The following is an 11,820-nucleotide window of genomic DNA, read 5'->3' on the forward strand; positions in this document are numbered from 1 at the left end:
GAGAACTGCGAATTGAGTAAATATTTCGCACCATGGTACATATAGATAGTGAGCATTCGAGATGCGATGAGGGTGTGAACTACAAAAGGTGTAATGTGTAGTCTAAAGAAACTTTTTCGACATTTGTTAGTTGTGTTGGTGCCTTTTGTCGGGGCTTTTTCTAATTTTTTTTTGTCGCGGGGCTCGATCCATTACGACGTCCGAAAAAAGGAACCAACCATCTCTCCCTCGGGGGCTATGCCGCCCTGCAGCAGTTGATCGTTCGTAGTCTTGCAACGTGCTTCATGCATCCCTCCCTCCCTTCGGTTTATAAGGTCACAGCGTTTTCATATGACCATTCTTCCTAGTTAGGGGCATCTCAAGTCGGCATTTCAAGGAGGAAAACGGCTGCCGTGAAGCACATTTTCACTTTCACCGTGTGCAACTGGCAACATGCTGCGAAAGGTCGCGACAAGCGTCTCTGCGTGCCCGAGGTGCGCAGGCTTGTCTGCACCCAATTTCGGTATCAGAAGGCGCTTGATAGGCGAAAATGCCGGCTTCACTTCGATGCAGTGGCGTGCGTACTCTGATTCGACACCAGCTTCCTCAAGTGAAGCGCAGCCAACTCCTCAAAACGGCGCAGATGTGTCACAGGCTCCCGGTTCAACGATAAACCACGAAGATGTGTGCGCAGTTGCCGGCCCCTCGCAGTCTTCAGCGCAAAATCCAGTCCATGATCCGTTCTCCGCCATCGAATCCTCATCTCCCACAGACTCTGCAAGTCTGCCACCATTGTCGTCCCTATCACTGGAGGATATCAGAACGGTTTCCCGAACCGTCTCGCGCGAGCATCTTTTCGCCAGCGACAAGCATCTTCCTAGGTACCGACGGCCGTGGGCAAGGCCTGCATCGCCACCCGGAGGCCAAAAGATGGTCCCTGAAGAAGCTGCCACTTTCAGAAAGCTGTTCATGCAGCTCGAAGCAGGCGGAGAAGCTGATTTGGTGCGGCAATTCGCCAACCTTCCCCGCCAAAAGCCTGGCAAAAGTCGGTACGCTGAGCTTGCAAGGGAAGAGCATGCATCGCGCGTCAGTGACGAGGAGCTCGAGAAAGCGCAGGATCGGATTAAAGAGGCCATCGTCGCTTGCGAAACCGAGCCGCAGCTCTGGCGCTGGGCCGAAGAGAATGTCTGGGGGACACTGCGTCCTGAGGTCGAAGCCCCAGTCGCATCCGTGCAAATCGGACAAGAGACCGAGAACCCGAACGACGGTAACGTTGAAAGTGAGAGCAGTGGTGAAAGACTCCAAGCGACAGAGCATGACGGCCCACAATACGGCATGCGTACACCTTTCTATGCGACGGCTCTTGCCGAACTTCTCATCCGCTTCCGCGATACTTTTCAAAATCCACACACGGCTCTGGCAGTCTATCAGAAGACCAAATTGCTCGGAATTGAATCCCAAGTGTTTGGCTGCGGAACGCTCATGTATCGCGAAGTCATTCGGACGCAATGGGGCTGTCTGCGCGACCTGCAGGGTGTTCTGGCGACAGTGCACGAAGCGCGGCGAAAGGGTGTGCTGTCTGCCTCAAGCAGAAGGACGGACAAGCTGGAGCAGGACTTACGGACACTGATCGAGCGGATCTCTGCAGCGGCCAGTGCGGAAGCTGCACCGAGCCCTGTCTCTTCACTTGCTCGGACCTTTGGCTCAGCCTTGGCTGGCTTCCCCTTTGGGCTGAGCGATACCGCCAGCGAGAGCAGGAAGCTTGACTTTGTCGCGGAGGACAAACTGAAACTCATCGATGCCATCGAGGAACTAATCGGCAACAAGAAAGGCCAACCCAGCCATCTGTCGCGTCAATTTGAGCTCCACACACCTCGGTCCAGTCGCCCCACGGCCCCAAGACGGACGAGAAGCATCGGGAGAGCACTGTAGCGCAGCACTAGAAATCATGATATTTCGATATGTCTAGACATTTGATGGCTGGTATGGCTCAATGAGATATTGCTGGAAGCGGGCCAGTGTGGTCAGCTTCACCCTTGGCAGCGCCATGCGAAAAGGGGGAACACTCACTGAGAAACTCTTGAGCTTTTCTACGCCCCTAATCTCCTCCGTGAGCAAAGGCATCCGCACAACGTGGAAGTCGTCCGCGTACAAATCCATCATTTCTCCCAGGTATTTGTCCTGCATCGCTTTTCGAACTTTGCAATGCTCGCAGTCAGACCCAGGGTTGGGGTACAGCAGCTGGTTACACACGATCGCATGTGTGTCGATCTCGTACTGCGTCAGCTCTTGCACCAGTCGCTCCGTCTCGTAGAGAGACAGGAACTCCGCAATGCACACGCAGACGAACGTGGTCTTGTCCTGAAAAGGAAACAACGCGTAAGGTGATAGTTAGAATGTGGGCAAAAGCTAGGACGACAGTTGGCTCAGAACTCACTGCATCCTTAAACTGCGTGTTAACCTCTGTAATGACTGCACGCATAGACTCTAGCTTGGCAAACAGGTCCTCTTGGTTTGGCGCCCCGCCTCCAAACATGCCAGACATCTTTATGCGCCCAAAAAGCCTTTAGTTTCAAGCACAACTTGACACTCAAACGTTTCGCAGCTCACTTGATTGATCATAGGGCCAAGACTTCGCCCAAGGGTGGAAAATTTGGCAAGCGCCTTCTCCAGTACCGAAGGGAAGCTGAGGAAGCGTAAGGTATGACCCGTAGGCGCAGTGTCAAAGACCACGACGTCGTAGTCCATTGACTTGACAAGCTTCATGATCTCTGCGAACCCCATCGCCTCATCCACACCGGGAATGGCGAATGCCAAATCTTGCATGATCGACCCCATCGCTCCGCCTTGAGAGTCCGCTGCAGCAAGAAGATCCGATCGGCAGACGACGTCCGTCAGCAGGTTGCTCATCGTTCGCATTACTGCAAAGTGGTAATTCGGTGCTCACATTGCTCGATCATCTCTTGAATGCTGCCCGTAGGGTCGATCTCCATCACGCTTAGATTGTCCACACCATTGACCTTGGTGGGTTCCTTGCCGAACTTTTGCCCGAACGCATCGGATAGGTTGTGCGCTGGGTCTGTCGACACGAGCAATACCCTGCGGTCGCGTGCCAGAAGGAGGCCAAGGGAAGAACTTGTGGTGGTCTTGCCGACCCCTCCCTTTTAACACCAGTGGACATAGGCGTATTGAGCAGAAATTCTCGAGTTGTCTATGGTGACGGATCGAGATCTGATCGACCTGTGTCTCTCTCACCTTACCACCGACAAAGATCCATTTGAGACTCCTCTGCTCCAAGATGTTGACGAGCGTTGGCTCTAAAGGCTCCATTGTTGCTGCTTCTTGGACGTCACCAAAAGACTGGATACAGAGCGCGAGTTTGAAGTCAAGGGTTGGGTACTCTCAAGCGTACAAGCCGAGCAATGTTTCGTCTTCGAGATGCTAAGGGGCCTAAAGGATTCGAAGCAAGAAGCGACGGCTACACGATAGGATTACTTGGCAGTGAGGTGCCTCAGGACCATACATGGTCTCGTGCAGCAGTCCACTATGTTGAAACGCGCTCACTGAACGCCGCAGTCTGTGAATGTGACGCAGCCGGGCGGTTGTGTCATCGCTTCTTCCGCCTCGCTTCCAGCCCGTTCCGCTCCACTCTAAGCACCAAACATCAACTTTGCCCCCAAGTGGCTTCGTCTTCCTCAATACTCTCCATCCTTCCTAAGTTCAACTGCACGACATATAAGGCTTGCCGGAATATATGGCTGTCTGACGATTCCTGGATAACACTCAAAAAGCGTGTTTGGAAACCACGTAAGCAGCCACGCCTACGTACTGGACTTTCGACAATGAGGCACGAAAAGTCGCAAGGGCAACTTGCGGAGCTGGTCCATCACACGTCGCACACGCTACATAGACGAGTGACGAGTTGATGAAGCAGCATGTCCAATCGCAACTTTAACACGACATACTCGCTCACCATCCATATTTTGCCAGTCGCCCCTCAAATAACGATCATTGGCGATGCCATCACCCGGTCGATTGGGCTCATGCTCACTGGAGCACCAACGACATAGCCGCAATGTAATTGGAGCGTGCAGCACCATGTGACACGCCTATACAAGCGGCAAAGATGACCGACCACTGGGACAGTCTCCCTAACGACATACAGCACATGCTGCTGGGCTACCGTGGCGATCAACCTTCTCGTCTCTGCTGTCTGCCGTGAAATACACGCATACAGCGGCAAGGCGCTTTGCAGGCACGTGTCGATTCTCTCTCTGCGTCAGCTGGCGCTCTTCTTGAACGAGTCCTCCATACCGCGCAAATGGACTGAGCGACCCGATGCAGACCATGGACCAGCTGAACCTGAATCGCGATTTGGAGAACAAGGGCTTAAGTATCGAACTTGTAAACGTGCTCGCGGGCCGTACGCACTTACCTCTCCTGCAGCACGTCGTCAACTCTTCGGTGACAAACCTGTCCCATCTGGCCATCGGCAGGCTGCTCCTCAGCGGCGCTCAGTTGGAGATATCCGACAGGTTTGCCCACAGCGTCTGTGCCCCCAGAGTCAGCATAGGAGTCGTTGCCGATGTTCTTGCAGCCTTGTTTGCCGCGGATCAGTTGTAGTTGCAGCTGGACGTGCGTTCGGTGACGGGGCATGCCAACTATGCACTTGCGCGACTTCGGCTGCACGTGAAGGGACCAATCGAAGGTACAATGAATTTCTAGTCTTTTGCATCTTTCTTGTACAATTGTACTAGTATAGGCAATGCATTCTGCCAATTTCGTACGTGAACGAGTACTTTTTCGCGTGCATGCAAATCGCGCTTGCCCAGCTTTCCTCCACGCTTCAGCCATTCTTCGGGGGTATTGACGCAATTGCCCAAGCCGATGCGTTCGAGAGTAGCTAGGAGACTCTCGGCCTCGCCAAAGATGAGACCAACGTCGACTTCAAGCAAGCATGCCAAGTCGGTGTTACTGTCACCTGCATACACACAGATCTGCTTGCCAGCCCTGTCCATTTGCGTGCGAATCCGCCTCATCTCCCTCTGCTTGTCCGAGGCGACGCGAATGCCTGAGCGACCCGGCGTCGACGATGCATCTTTGCTCTTTGTAAGCTTTCCCGTCCCAACCAGATGGCCGTGGCAGTCTAGCTCGATTTCATTGGCGCAGATGCTGTGTGGTGTGCAAGATCCGCCTCGTGGTGTCGCAAGTGCCGTCTGTATGAAGCGACCGGACCAGCCTACCGAGATTATATGTAGCTGGATCGCATCTCGAGACTCTATGAAGGCCGCTGCCTCGCTCCATCCTTGTCTGAACTCGACCAACTTTCGAGCCCGTTCATCCGCAGCCACAGGGTTCCAGCCCTTGAACAGCTGTGATTTCTCGACGCGGTCTTGGCTCTTTAGCTCCACCGCGTCCAGAGAATCAAGGAAATTGAGCTGATCGCCCAGTGTCGTTCCCTTTTCGTGCTGTAAGTTGTGCTCTTCCAAATCCCGCACGTACGCTTCGGCCAAAGCAGAGAAGCTTGTCCGTTCGGGGAATGTATCCATGTCCCAAGGCGGCGCAATGAGCGAGAGGGTGTCGCTGTTCGAGATAGTTTCGTCCCAGTCGGAAAAAAGGAGCATCTTGGGCAGCCTGTTGGTAAATCTCTTCGATCCAACAGCGAAGGGAACTGTGCAGTTGTTTGCCCACAGGATCACGGTCTCCAGTCTTCTGCTTGGGCACGAGGCATGGGGTATGCGGCGCTAGAAAGGCTTCGAGCCTCAAGACTTAACGATGTACGTACACGGCCCGCAGCGCGTAGTACAACCAGGCCAAGCGTTACAGTATCAGCGATCAGGTGTGTTAGCCCTTAGGGCAAGCTCGGGGCTTTGGGATCTTGGGTCTTGCGACTTGGGGCGACAGAGCAGGGCCTGGCAAGTTGAGTGACAGGGCGCAAGAGCGAAGAGCCCCCCCCCCTCACTCGGGAAACGCTTCATGGCTCGCTTGGGGCTCGCAATTCCCTGTGATTGCGCCCTGCCCTGTACTGACCCCGATAAATACTCGCATGGCACTTGCTTGACTGCGCCCACTAACTACATGGATTGCAGTTGATTTGGGTCCTACGAGAGTTGGTTTAGAGTCTGTCATGAGACTTTGAGACATCCACAACCCATGGCCTTGTTTGTGTAATTTCCAGAAAAGAAACGCGCTTCCCCATGCTCTTCTGTTCCAGCTGCATCTCTTGCTGTTGTGTTAGTGTTGTTGTTCTTGATACATATGCATATGCATGTGCATATGCAAAAGCACAATTGGGTATTGGAGTCACATGTTTACTGGACTTTGTCAATCATCTTCCTCATCATCGGCGCCCGCTGCGACGCCTGCGGATTTCTTGTGATCCGTACGGATAGCTAGCTTGATGCCTTGGCTTGCGAGCTTGCGCGACAATGGCGTCGGAGCTACCTGCCCTGGGAATTTGCGCGGAGGATAGCAAGCTGCGGTCGCATTCAAATAAAAGGGAAGAAGGTGAATGTGACAGCTTGTGCCCAAGAAGAGGGCCAATTCCGGACGCACTAAACGGAGCGGTGTAAATTTCAGCCAGCATGAGAGACATGCCTTCGCTTATGCGTCCGGCGCTGGCAAGGAAATCATACCACCACGGTCGAGCCGCCCGTCAGCTTGCGGGCTAGCCCCAGGGCCACGAAAATGCAAAGTACTCACGCATCTAAGCTGGTGAAAGACAGCTTCAAGCGGTACTCCCCTTCCATGCGGACACTGATGTCTTGCATCACGAAGAAAATGCACAGCTCCTCCTGCAGATTACGAGCTGTGTTGGCACTGCAGACCGGGTTTCCGATCAAGTTGCGCGTGACGCTCGAGGTTGTCATCAGCGCATTCGACGGTGCGCCTGCAGATGAGGAACCACCAGCGCCACCCCGAGGTGAGGCGCTTGGATTGCTGTCCAGCAAGGCAGCCGCGCGTGTGATGAAGAGCGACCGAGGGGCCAATGTGGTAGCGTCAACCAGATCCGCTGTCAGAACGAAGAGGGACGTGTCGAAGCTCCTTCACGGTGGGACCACGCTTCATGAGCTCCTGGAAACGGTAGCAAGTATGGATCCGAGGGCATGCTTACGTGGGATTCAGTTCGGACCCCGATGCGGTAGCTCTTACCGTCAACTTGACGACGAGGGCCGGGCTTAGCGGACGTCGGTCCTGCAAAGTGACAGCGGTTATCAGCCCAAGCTGTAATCGGCGATATGCACGACACCGCCCCGCACCTTGTCTCCAAAGGCACACACCCTGGCCCTGTTGGGCGACTGCTCGATGTGCAGGGTGTATTGTCTTCCCAAGCACCAGGATCCAAAATGCGGTACTTAGCATAATTGGCCATTTCTGTCACTCTTTTGGAGCAAAGGCTCACTTTCCATCCCTCTCTCCGGCATATCCACCAATGCTCGTACTTGCGGATGGCGGGACTGGCCCGTCCTGCGCACCCGATGCGATCGGTATCCCAGATGCAATGGCAGTCTGAGAATGATAATCCGCAAGCGCCATCAAAACCATGTAAAGATTATAACCGGACGACCACTCACTCGTCCTAGGTCGGCAGGAGGAGCAGTGCCGTATACGGTTGAAGAAGCATCTGCAGATGCCGACGCAGCTGACGGTGGACGAGGTTGCTTTGGCGCGTCTACAGGAGGATTAGCCTGCCCTAAATCATCGTCGTTAGACGAAGCTGCCCGTGGCCGCTTCATCCAGGCCGCTCAGCATGCAAGAGCAAGCGAAAAACCTTCAATCGGGCACGAATGATGTCCTTCCGAAGGGCGAAGGTGAGCCTTTCTTGTTGCACACTGATGCAGGCTCAGATGTATGCTTTCACCATATGGGTGTCAACTTCAATGCGCTACTTGCAGGTGCGGCTGACGATCGTGTTCGCACACAAGCACATTCCAGTGACTTCACAGGAATCTATCTCCGCTTTCTTGGAAGTCCATACGATCTCACGGAGAACAGTCAACGCTCGTCGCTCGTCCATCGCACGATGATAGTCGCGTTTGATTCAAAGGGCAGGACAGAGGTGATTTCACATTCCAGGCTTCAGAAGTTCAGAGTCCAGAAAGCACAGCCGAAAAGGGTTTACATATTTTCTAGAGCTCATCTGGTCATCACGGTCCGAGCTGGGGTTGCACAGTAGTTGAACCCGGTGCATACAGTGGGTGACCGAGAAGACCATCTCTGGGAATCAAAGATCGCTAAAAACGACAACGAACCTGTGGAAGAGGAGCCGACGACAGAAAAAAGGCACTTGACAGCAGTGGTGAATGTGGCATGTTAATGCATTCTGGGTTTGTTTGGCTTTCAGTTGGCGACCCAGCAGGCAGCGCGCCCTAGCGCTCCGGGCTCTGGCAGGCTCTGTCCTTGGAGGTTCGACAGGATTTGAAACTCAACGCTCCACCAAGCAAGTTCTCAGCACTCGGCCCTCAGCATAAGTTTGCTTCATCAGCGTCTCTTCCATGTCTCGCGCCTGGTGTTAAGTTTGGTATCATAAGGAGTTGTTGCTTCATACTTTGACAAGGGCTTCGAGCCCGTTCTGTTCCACTATTCCAAGTACAAAGCATCAGCTTTGCCCCAAGTTGCTTCGTCGTCTTCACTACCGTACATCCTTCCTCAATTCAACTGTACCGCATATAAGCATGTTTCTTACACAGTGCACACCGCGAGGACGGCGCCCAGGATCCTCAGCTCGATCCCAGTCATCATTCGAGGCAACAAATCTTTCTTAGTCATCATTGAACACACACTTTTTCAGGTCTTCTTTGATTACCTGCTTCTTCATATGCTGGAAAATGTGCAAGGACAGTGTCATGATGGACAGGTTTGGACGAGTAACCATGTACCACGACGCTGCTCTGCAGTAACTTCAACATGATCTAAAAGAAAACGTACAAAGCGCAAGAATGCAACAGCATATCGACAAAGAAGAGTACGTTTCCGTTTCCTCGACGAGCGGGCTGAACTCCTAGCGCACCTTTGTGAGAATAGAACAGGCTACAATCAAGACGCAGCCTGGGGCTCTCAAGGTAATATTAGAAGGGCCCTCACCTGTTACAATGCTGCGGAGAAGGTGGGCAATCTCCTAATCCTGCAACGAGAAAGCCGAAGAAACTGTCCTCTGTTGAGGACTCGCTGATCAGCTTCACACAGCAGCAAGGTGCTAATCAAACGACGCTCATCTACAATGACGCTGGTCAGCAGACAAACAATTCTAATCAATCTGGAGAAGCAGCAGTAAAGGCATGAACAAGCGCCTGCACGGTGCCAGCCAAACCTCTCCAGATTCCTGACGAATTCCAACGCGCTTGCAGAGAGGGGACGAAGAGCTAATGAAGGGCGCACAGAAAGCGCACAAGGTTGAAGACGATCCACGAAATGGCCTGCAATCGCACCTGTTGGCGCGCCAGACCTTATCCAGACGAGATGGCTTGATGCAATTAGTTGGGCGAGGCGAATTCAAGTGAAGCAACTTGGGCAAAGGCGATGGGTTGTCCTTAAAATAATGGAAGGGAACGGGCTCGAAGTCCTTGTCAAGGCACGAAGCAACAACTTCGTATGGCACGAAAATCAACAACCCCTCATGCCTTGCGCCTCACTATTCGCTTTCTTCAGCACACTTCACGAGCTACACCGGTACCGCACCGAAGCAGCTAGCATGTCAGCCCGCGTGGCAGCGGGCTGCCACGTGCCAGAATGCCAACGGCATCTACGGAAGTCAATACTCAAGGGCTCATGTCATTAACCCGTCTTCCGGTGCACTGTGCATTCGAAAAGTATTGATCCAAACGTTTTCCTCCGTTGTGACTGATGCTTTCCGGACCGACTGGCATGGCGAAGCACTTGGCTCAAGAGAATTAATCTAATATACACCCTCGATGTTCTTTTGTTTCAATATGTAAGTTGCAATCATTTTGATTAACGCATGCTTCCGCAAACGTATCAATTATAAATCGGGGGACCTGCGTCGTTCGTCCTCTTCCAACGGGCCCCAAAAACAAGTTCCAGAATTACTCTTTTCATTCCACGTAGACATGGCTGGCTTGGGACACGGAAGCGTCTGAGCTCCTGTGGGACGCTTGGAGGCGTGACCAGGAGGACTATCGGGGTTTTGGTGACTGTCGGTAGAAGGCGTGGCGGACTCAACTGTGACAGGCCGCAGCGGGATATTAACTTGGCATAAGCTTGACATTTGGTATCTGACAATTGACAGACATACAGACAAACAGAGAGAAAGCGCCTGCAGAGCATGGATGGTGGAAACTAGACGGCTATCTCTGGCTAAAAGATTGTATGTCTCGACCATTGTGTCTGCTTGTCAGACCTCAGTGCCATCGAATGGTGCTACATAGTACACCCCACCCTCCTTTACTATGTGTAAACCAGGCTAAACCGTGTGGACACCAGATGACGCCCTGCGACAATTCTTTGAACGCCACATGGAAGCAGAGATGTGCGGTGGGTGAGCAAGGGGGCTGACTCTACTGGCTTAAGGAAGGGTGAGATGTGGTGAGGCGTTGATGGAGGACAGGAGGATCTGTCTGGCATGAAACGTCGGGGAGAGGGCCGAGGTTGTGAGGCCTGTGGGGATTGCAATGCCTGACAGCCTGCGGACAGCCGGGTAGAGCGGAGTGGAAAAGTCCCTCGGCTTTTAATTAACCCTTTCACACATGGGTTTGAACGTTTCACTCGAAGTTTTGCGCGAAGACCCCAGGGTTAATTGTGTAAAACCAGAGGTGAGGCCACGGAATATGGTGCATAGTAAGTATGGGCGCTTGCTTGCTTGGTCAGCAAGTAACCTGGAGTTGCCTCCAGTTTCTCACTATATTCGCCTTTTAACGCAGTTATTTTCCATGTAAAGCCCCGGGTACATCAGCTTTGACGAAGCGATATATTCTGCGTGCCCTCCGGCTTCCCAGCGTTCCGACGCTTCTCAAAACATCTGAGGCTGCGCCAGCTGGACAGTAGCTGAACAGCAGATGGCGTCGGGGAGGGGATTGTAGACGTGACATGCGATCTATCGCAGTGGCCTTTGGTAGTCAGGAAGTATTGTGGTTATTGTGGCTGCCCAAGCCTGCGGGGGGCTCGTTTGAGCTGTTGTAGAGCCTAAAAGCCACCTACATACCCACTACACCCGCGAACGCGAGCCAAATTCCGTGTAATCATTCGGGTTTGGTCTTGAGCACGTACATATGTACATAAATTGTTCCCTCACATTTCCCAAAGCAAGTTTGCTGAATTACATTTTCTCTTCTCCAAATCCCCCGGTCTTTTCATTTTTTCGGAGCTGCCGCACATACGCGCAGCGCGTGTTTGACTCCAACAACAGGCGCAATTTAATACAAACGCGCCCAGGTACAGCTTTAGGTCCATGCTACATATGTATATCTCACATATAGGCGCGAACCCGTATGAATGTCAGCCACATGTCCTGGCAGTTTCCTGGCCGCTCGGCCCTCCTCTGGCGGTGCGAAGGTGTGTAAGGGCTGTGCCACAGACTGGAGCATGACGGGTGCACTAGACTAATTTACGTTCCAACTTCACGGTTTCACCATCTCCTTCATCGCCGTACCTCTGCGTCCCTCTTTCACATCAATGGTTCATTCCTGTCTCTCATCGCTGATCGCTCCCTTTCCATCGTTCATCGGTCAGCGCTCATCCGCTTTCCACTCACAGCTCACCACCCTCCCTCGGAAACCAGGAGCCTTGAGATACCCACTTTGCGCGCATTCTCGGTGACAGAAAGACATTAGCAAGGGGCACGCCAGGCGCTGCCTGCAGCCTAACCATGAAGGTTTTAAATGGAAA

General features: G+C 53.0%; 5 protein-coding genes across 5 annotated transcripts; 1 reads left to right on the top strand and 4 right to left on the bottom strand.

Annotated features, from left to right (window-relative positions):
- The first annotated feature begins 253 nt into the window (after positions 1–253).
- Positions 254–1,926, top strand: K437DRAFT_254719 (uncharacterized protein). Its single transcript, XM_013389385.1, has one exon. The coding sequence runs from the start codon at positions 433–435 to the stop codon at positions 1,909–1,911; it is 1,479 nt and encodes a 492-aa protein (XP_013244839.1). The 5' UTR covers positions 254–432; the 3' UTR covers positions 1,912–1,926.
- Positions 1,909–3,456, bottom strand: K437DRAFT_254720 (putative arsenite translocating ATPase). The gene is made up of 6 exons (XM_013389386.1): positions 3,235–3,456; positions 2,927–3,140; positions 2,590–2,837; positions 2,417–2,524; positions 2,050–2,340; positions 1,909–1,983 (listed from the first exon to the last, which is right to left on the bottom strand). The coding sequence occupies exons 1-6, from the start codon at positions 3,307–3,309 to the stop codon at positions 1,945–1,947; spliced, it is 975 nt and encodes a 324-aa protein (XP_013244840.1). The 5' UTR covers positions 3,310–3,456; the 3' UTR covers positions 1,909–1,944.
- A 1,129-nt stretch (positions 3,457–4,585) lies between these two features.
- K437DRAFT_44668 (uncharacterized protein) lies at positions 4,586–5,890 on the bottom strand. Its single transcript, XM_013389344.1, has one exon. The coding sequence runs from the start codon at positions 5,601–5,603 to the stop codon at positions 4,701–4,703; it is 903 nt and encodes a 300-aa protein (XP_013244798.1). The 5' UTR covers positions 5,604–5,890; the 3' UTR covers positions 4,586–4,700.
- Positions 5,891–6,213: 323 nt separating this feature from the next.
- Positions 6,214–7,626, bottom strand: K437DRAFT_44621 (uncharacterized protein). Its single transcript, XM_013389343.1, has 6 exons — positions 7,382–7,626; positions 7,239–7,302; positions 7,094–7,173; positions 6,682–7,023; positions 6,535–6,596; positions 6,214–6,455 (listed from the first exon to the last, which is right to left on the bottom strand). Exons 1-6 carry the CDS (start codon positions 7,522–7,524, stop codon positions 6,304–6,306), a joined length of 843 nt encoding a protein of 280 aa, XP_013244797.1. The 5' UTR covers positions 7,525–7,626; the 3' UTR covers positions 6,214–6,303.
- Positions 7,627–9,824: 2,198 nt separating this feature from the next.
- On the bottom strand, positions 9,825–10,418 carry K437DRAFT_254726 (uncharacterized protein; the record flags this gene model as incomplete). Its single annotated transcript, XM_013389387.1, has 2 exons — positions 10,015–10,418; positions 9,825–9,910 (listed from the first exon to the last, which is right to left on the bottom strand). Coding segments are annotated over exons 1-2 (340 nt in total), but the record flags the coding sequence as incomplete, so codon positions are not given.
- Between the last annotated feature and the right edge of the window lie 1,402 nt (positions 10,419–11,820).

The sequence above is a fragment of the Tilletiaria anomala genome (genome assembly GCF_000711695.1).
Source record: "Tilletiaria anomala UBC 951 chromosome Unknown K437scaffold_15, whole genome shotgun sequence".
Taxonomy (NCBI): Eukaryota; Fungi; Basidiomycota; class Exobasidiomycetes; order Georgefischeriales; family Tilletiariaceae; genus Tilletiaria; species Tilletiaria anomala.

Bases quoted from the DNA above. Each gene is read 5' to 3' on its own strand.
- K437DRAFT_254719 (XM_013389385.1), top strand. From the start codon at position 433: ATGCTGCGAAAGGTCGCGACAAGCGTCTCTGCGTGCCCGAGGTGCGCA.
- K437DRAFT_254720 (XM_013389386.1), bottom strand. From the start codon at position 3,309: ATGGAGCCTTTAGAGCCAACGCTCGTCAACATCTTGGAGCAGAGGAGT. The intron at 2,525-2,589 runs GTGAGCTGCGAA...GGGCGCATAAAG, and splicing joins TTGGCCCTATGATCAATCAA to ATGTCTGGCATGTTTGGAGG. The intron at 2,341-2,416 runs GTGAGTTCTGAG...TTTCCTTTTCAG, and splicing joins ACACGCAGTTTAAGGATGCA to GACAAGACCACGTTCGTCTG.
- K437DRAFT_44668 (XM_013389344.1), bottom strand. From the start codon at position 5,603: ATGCTCCTTTTTTCCGACTGGGACGAAACTATCTCGAACAGCGACACC.
- K437DRAFT_44621 (XM_013389343.1), bottom strand. From the start codon at position 7,524: ATGGTTTTGATGGCGCTTGCGGATTATCATTCTCAGACTGCCATTGCA. The intron at 7,024-7,093 runs GTAAGCATGCCC...CCCACCGTGAAG, and splicing joins GGGTCCGAACTGAATCCCAC to GAGCTTCGACACGTCCCTCT. The intron at 6,597-6,681 runs GTGAGTACTTTG...TTTCCTTGCCAG, and splicing joins TCTTTCACCAGCTTAGATGC to CGCCGGACGCATAAGCGAAG.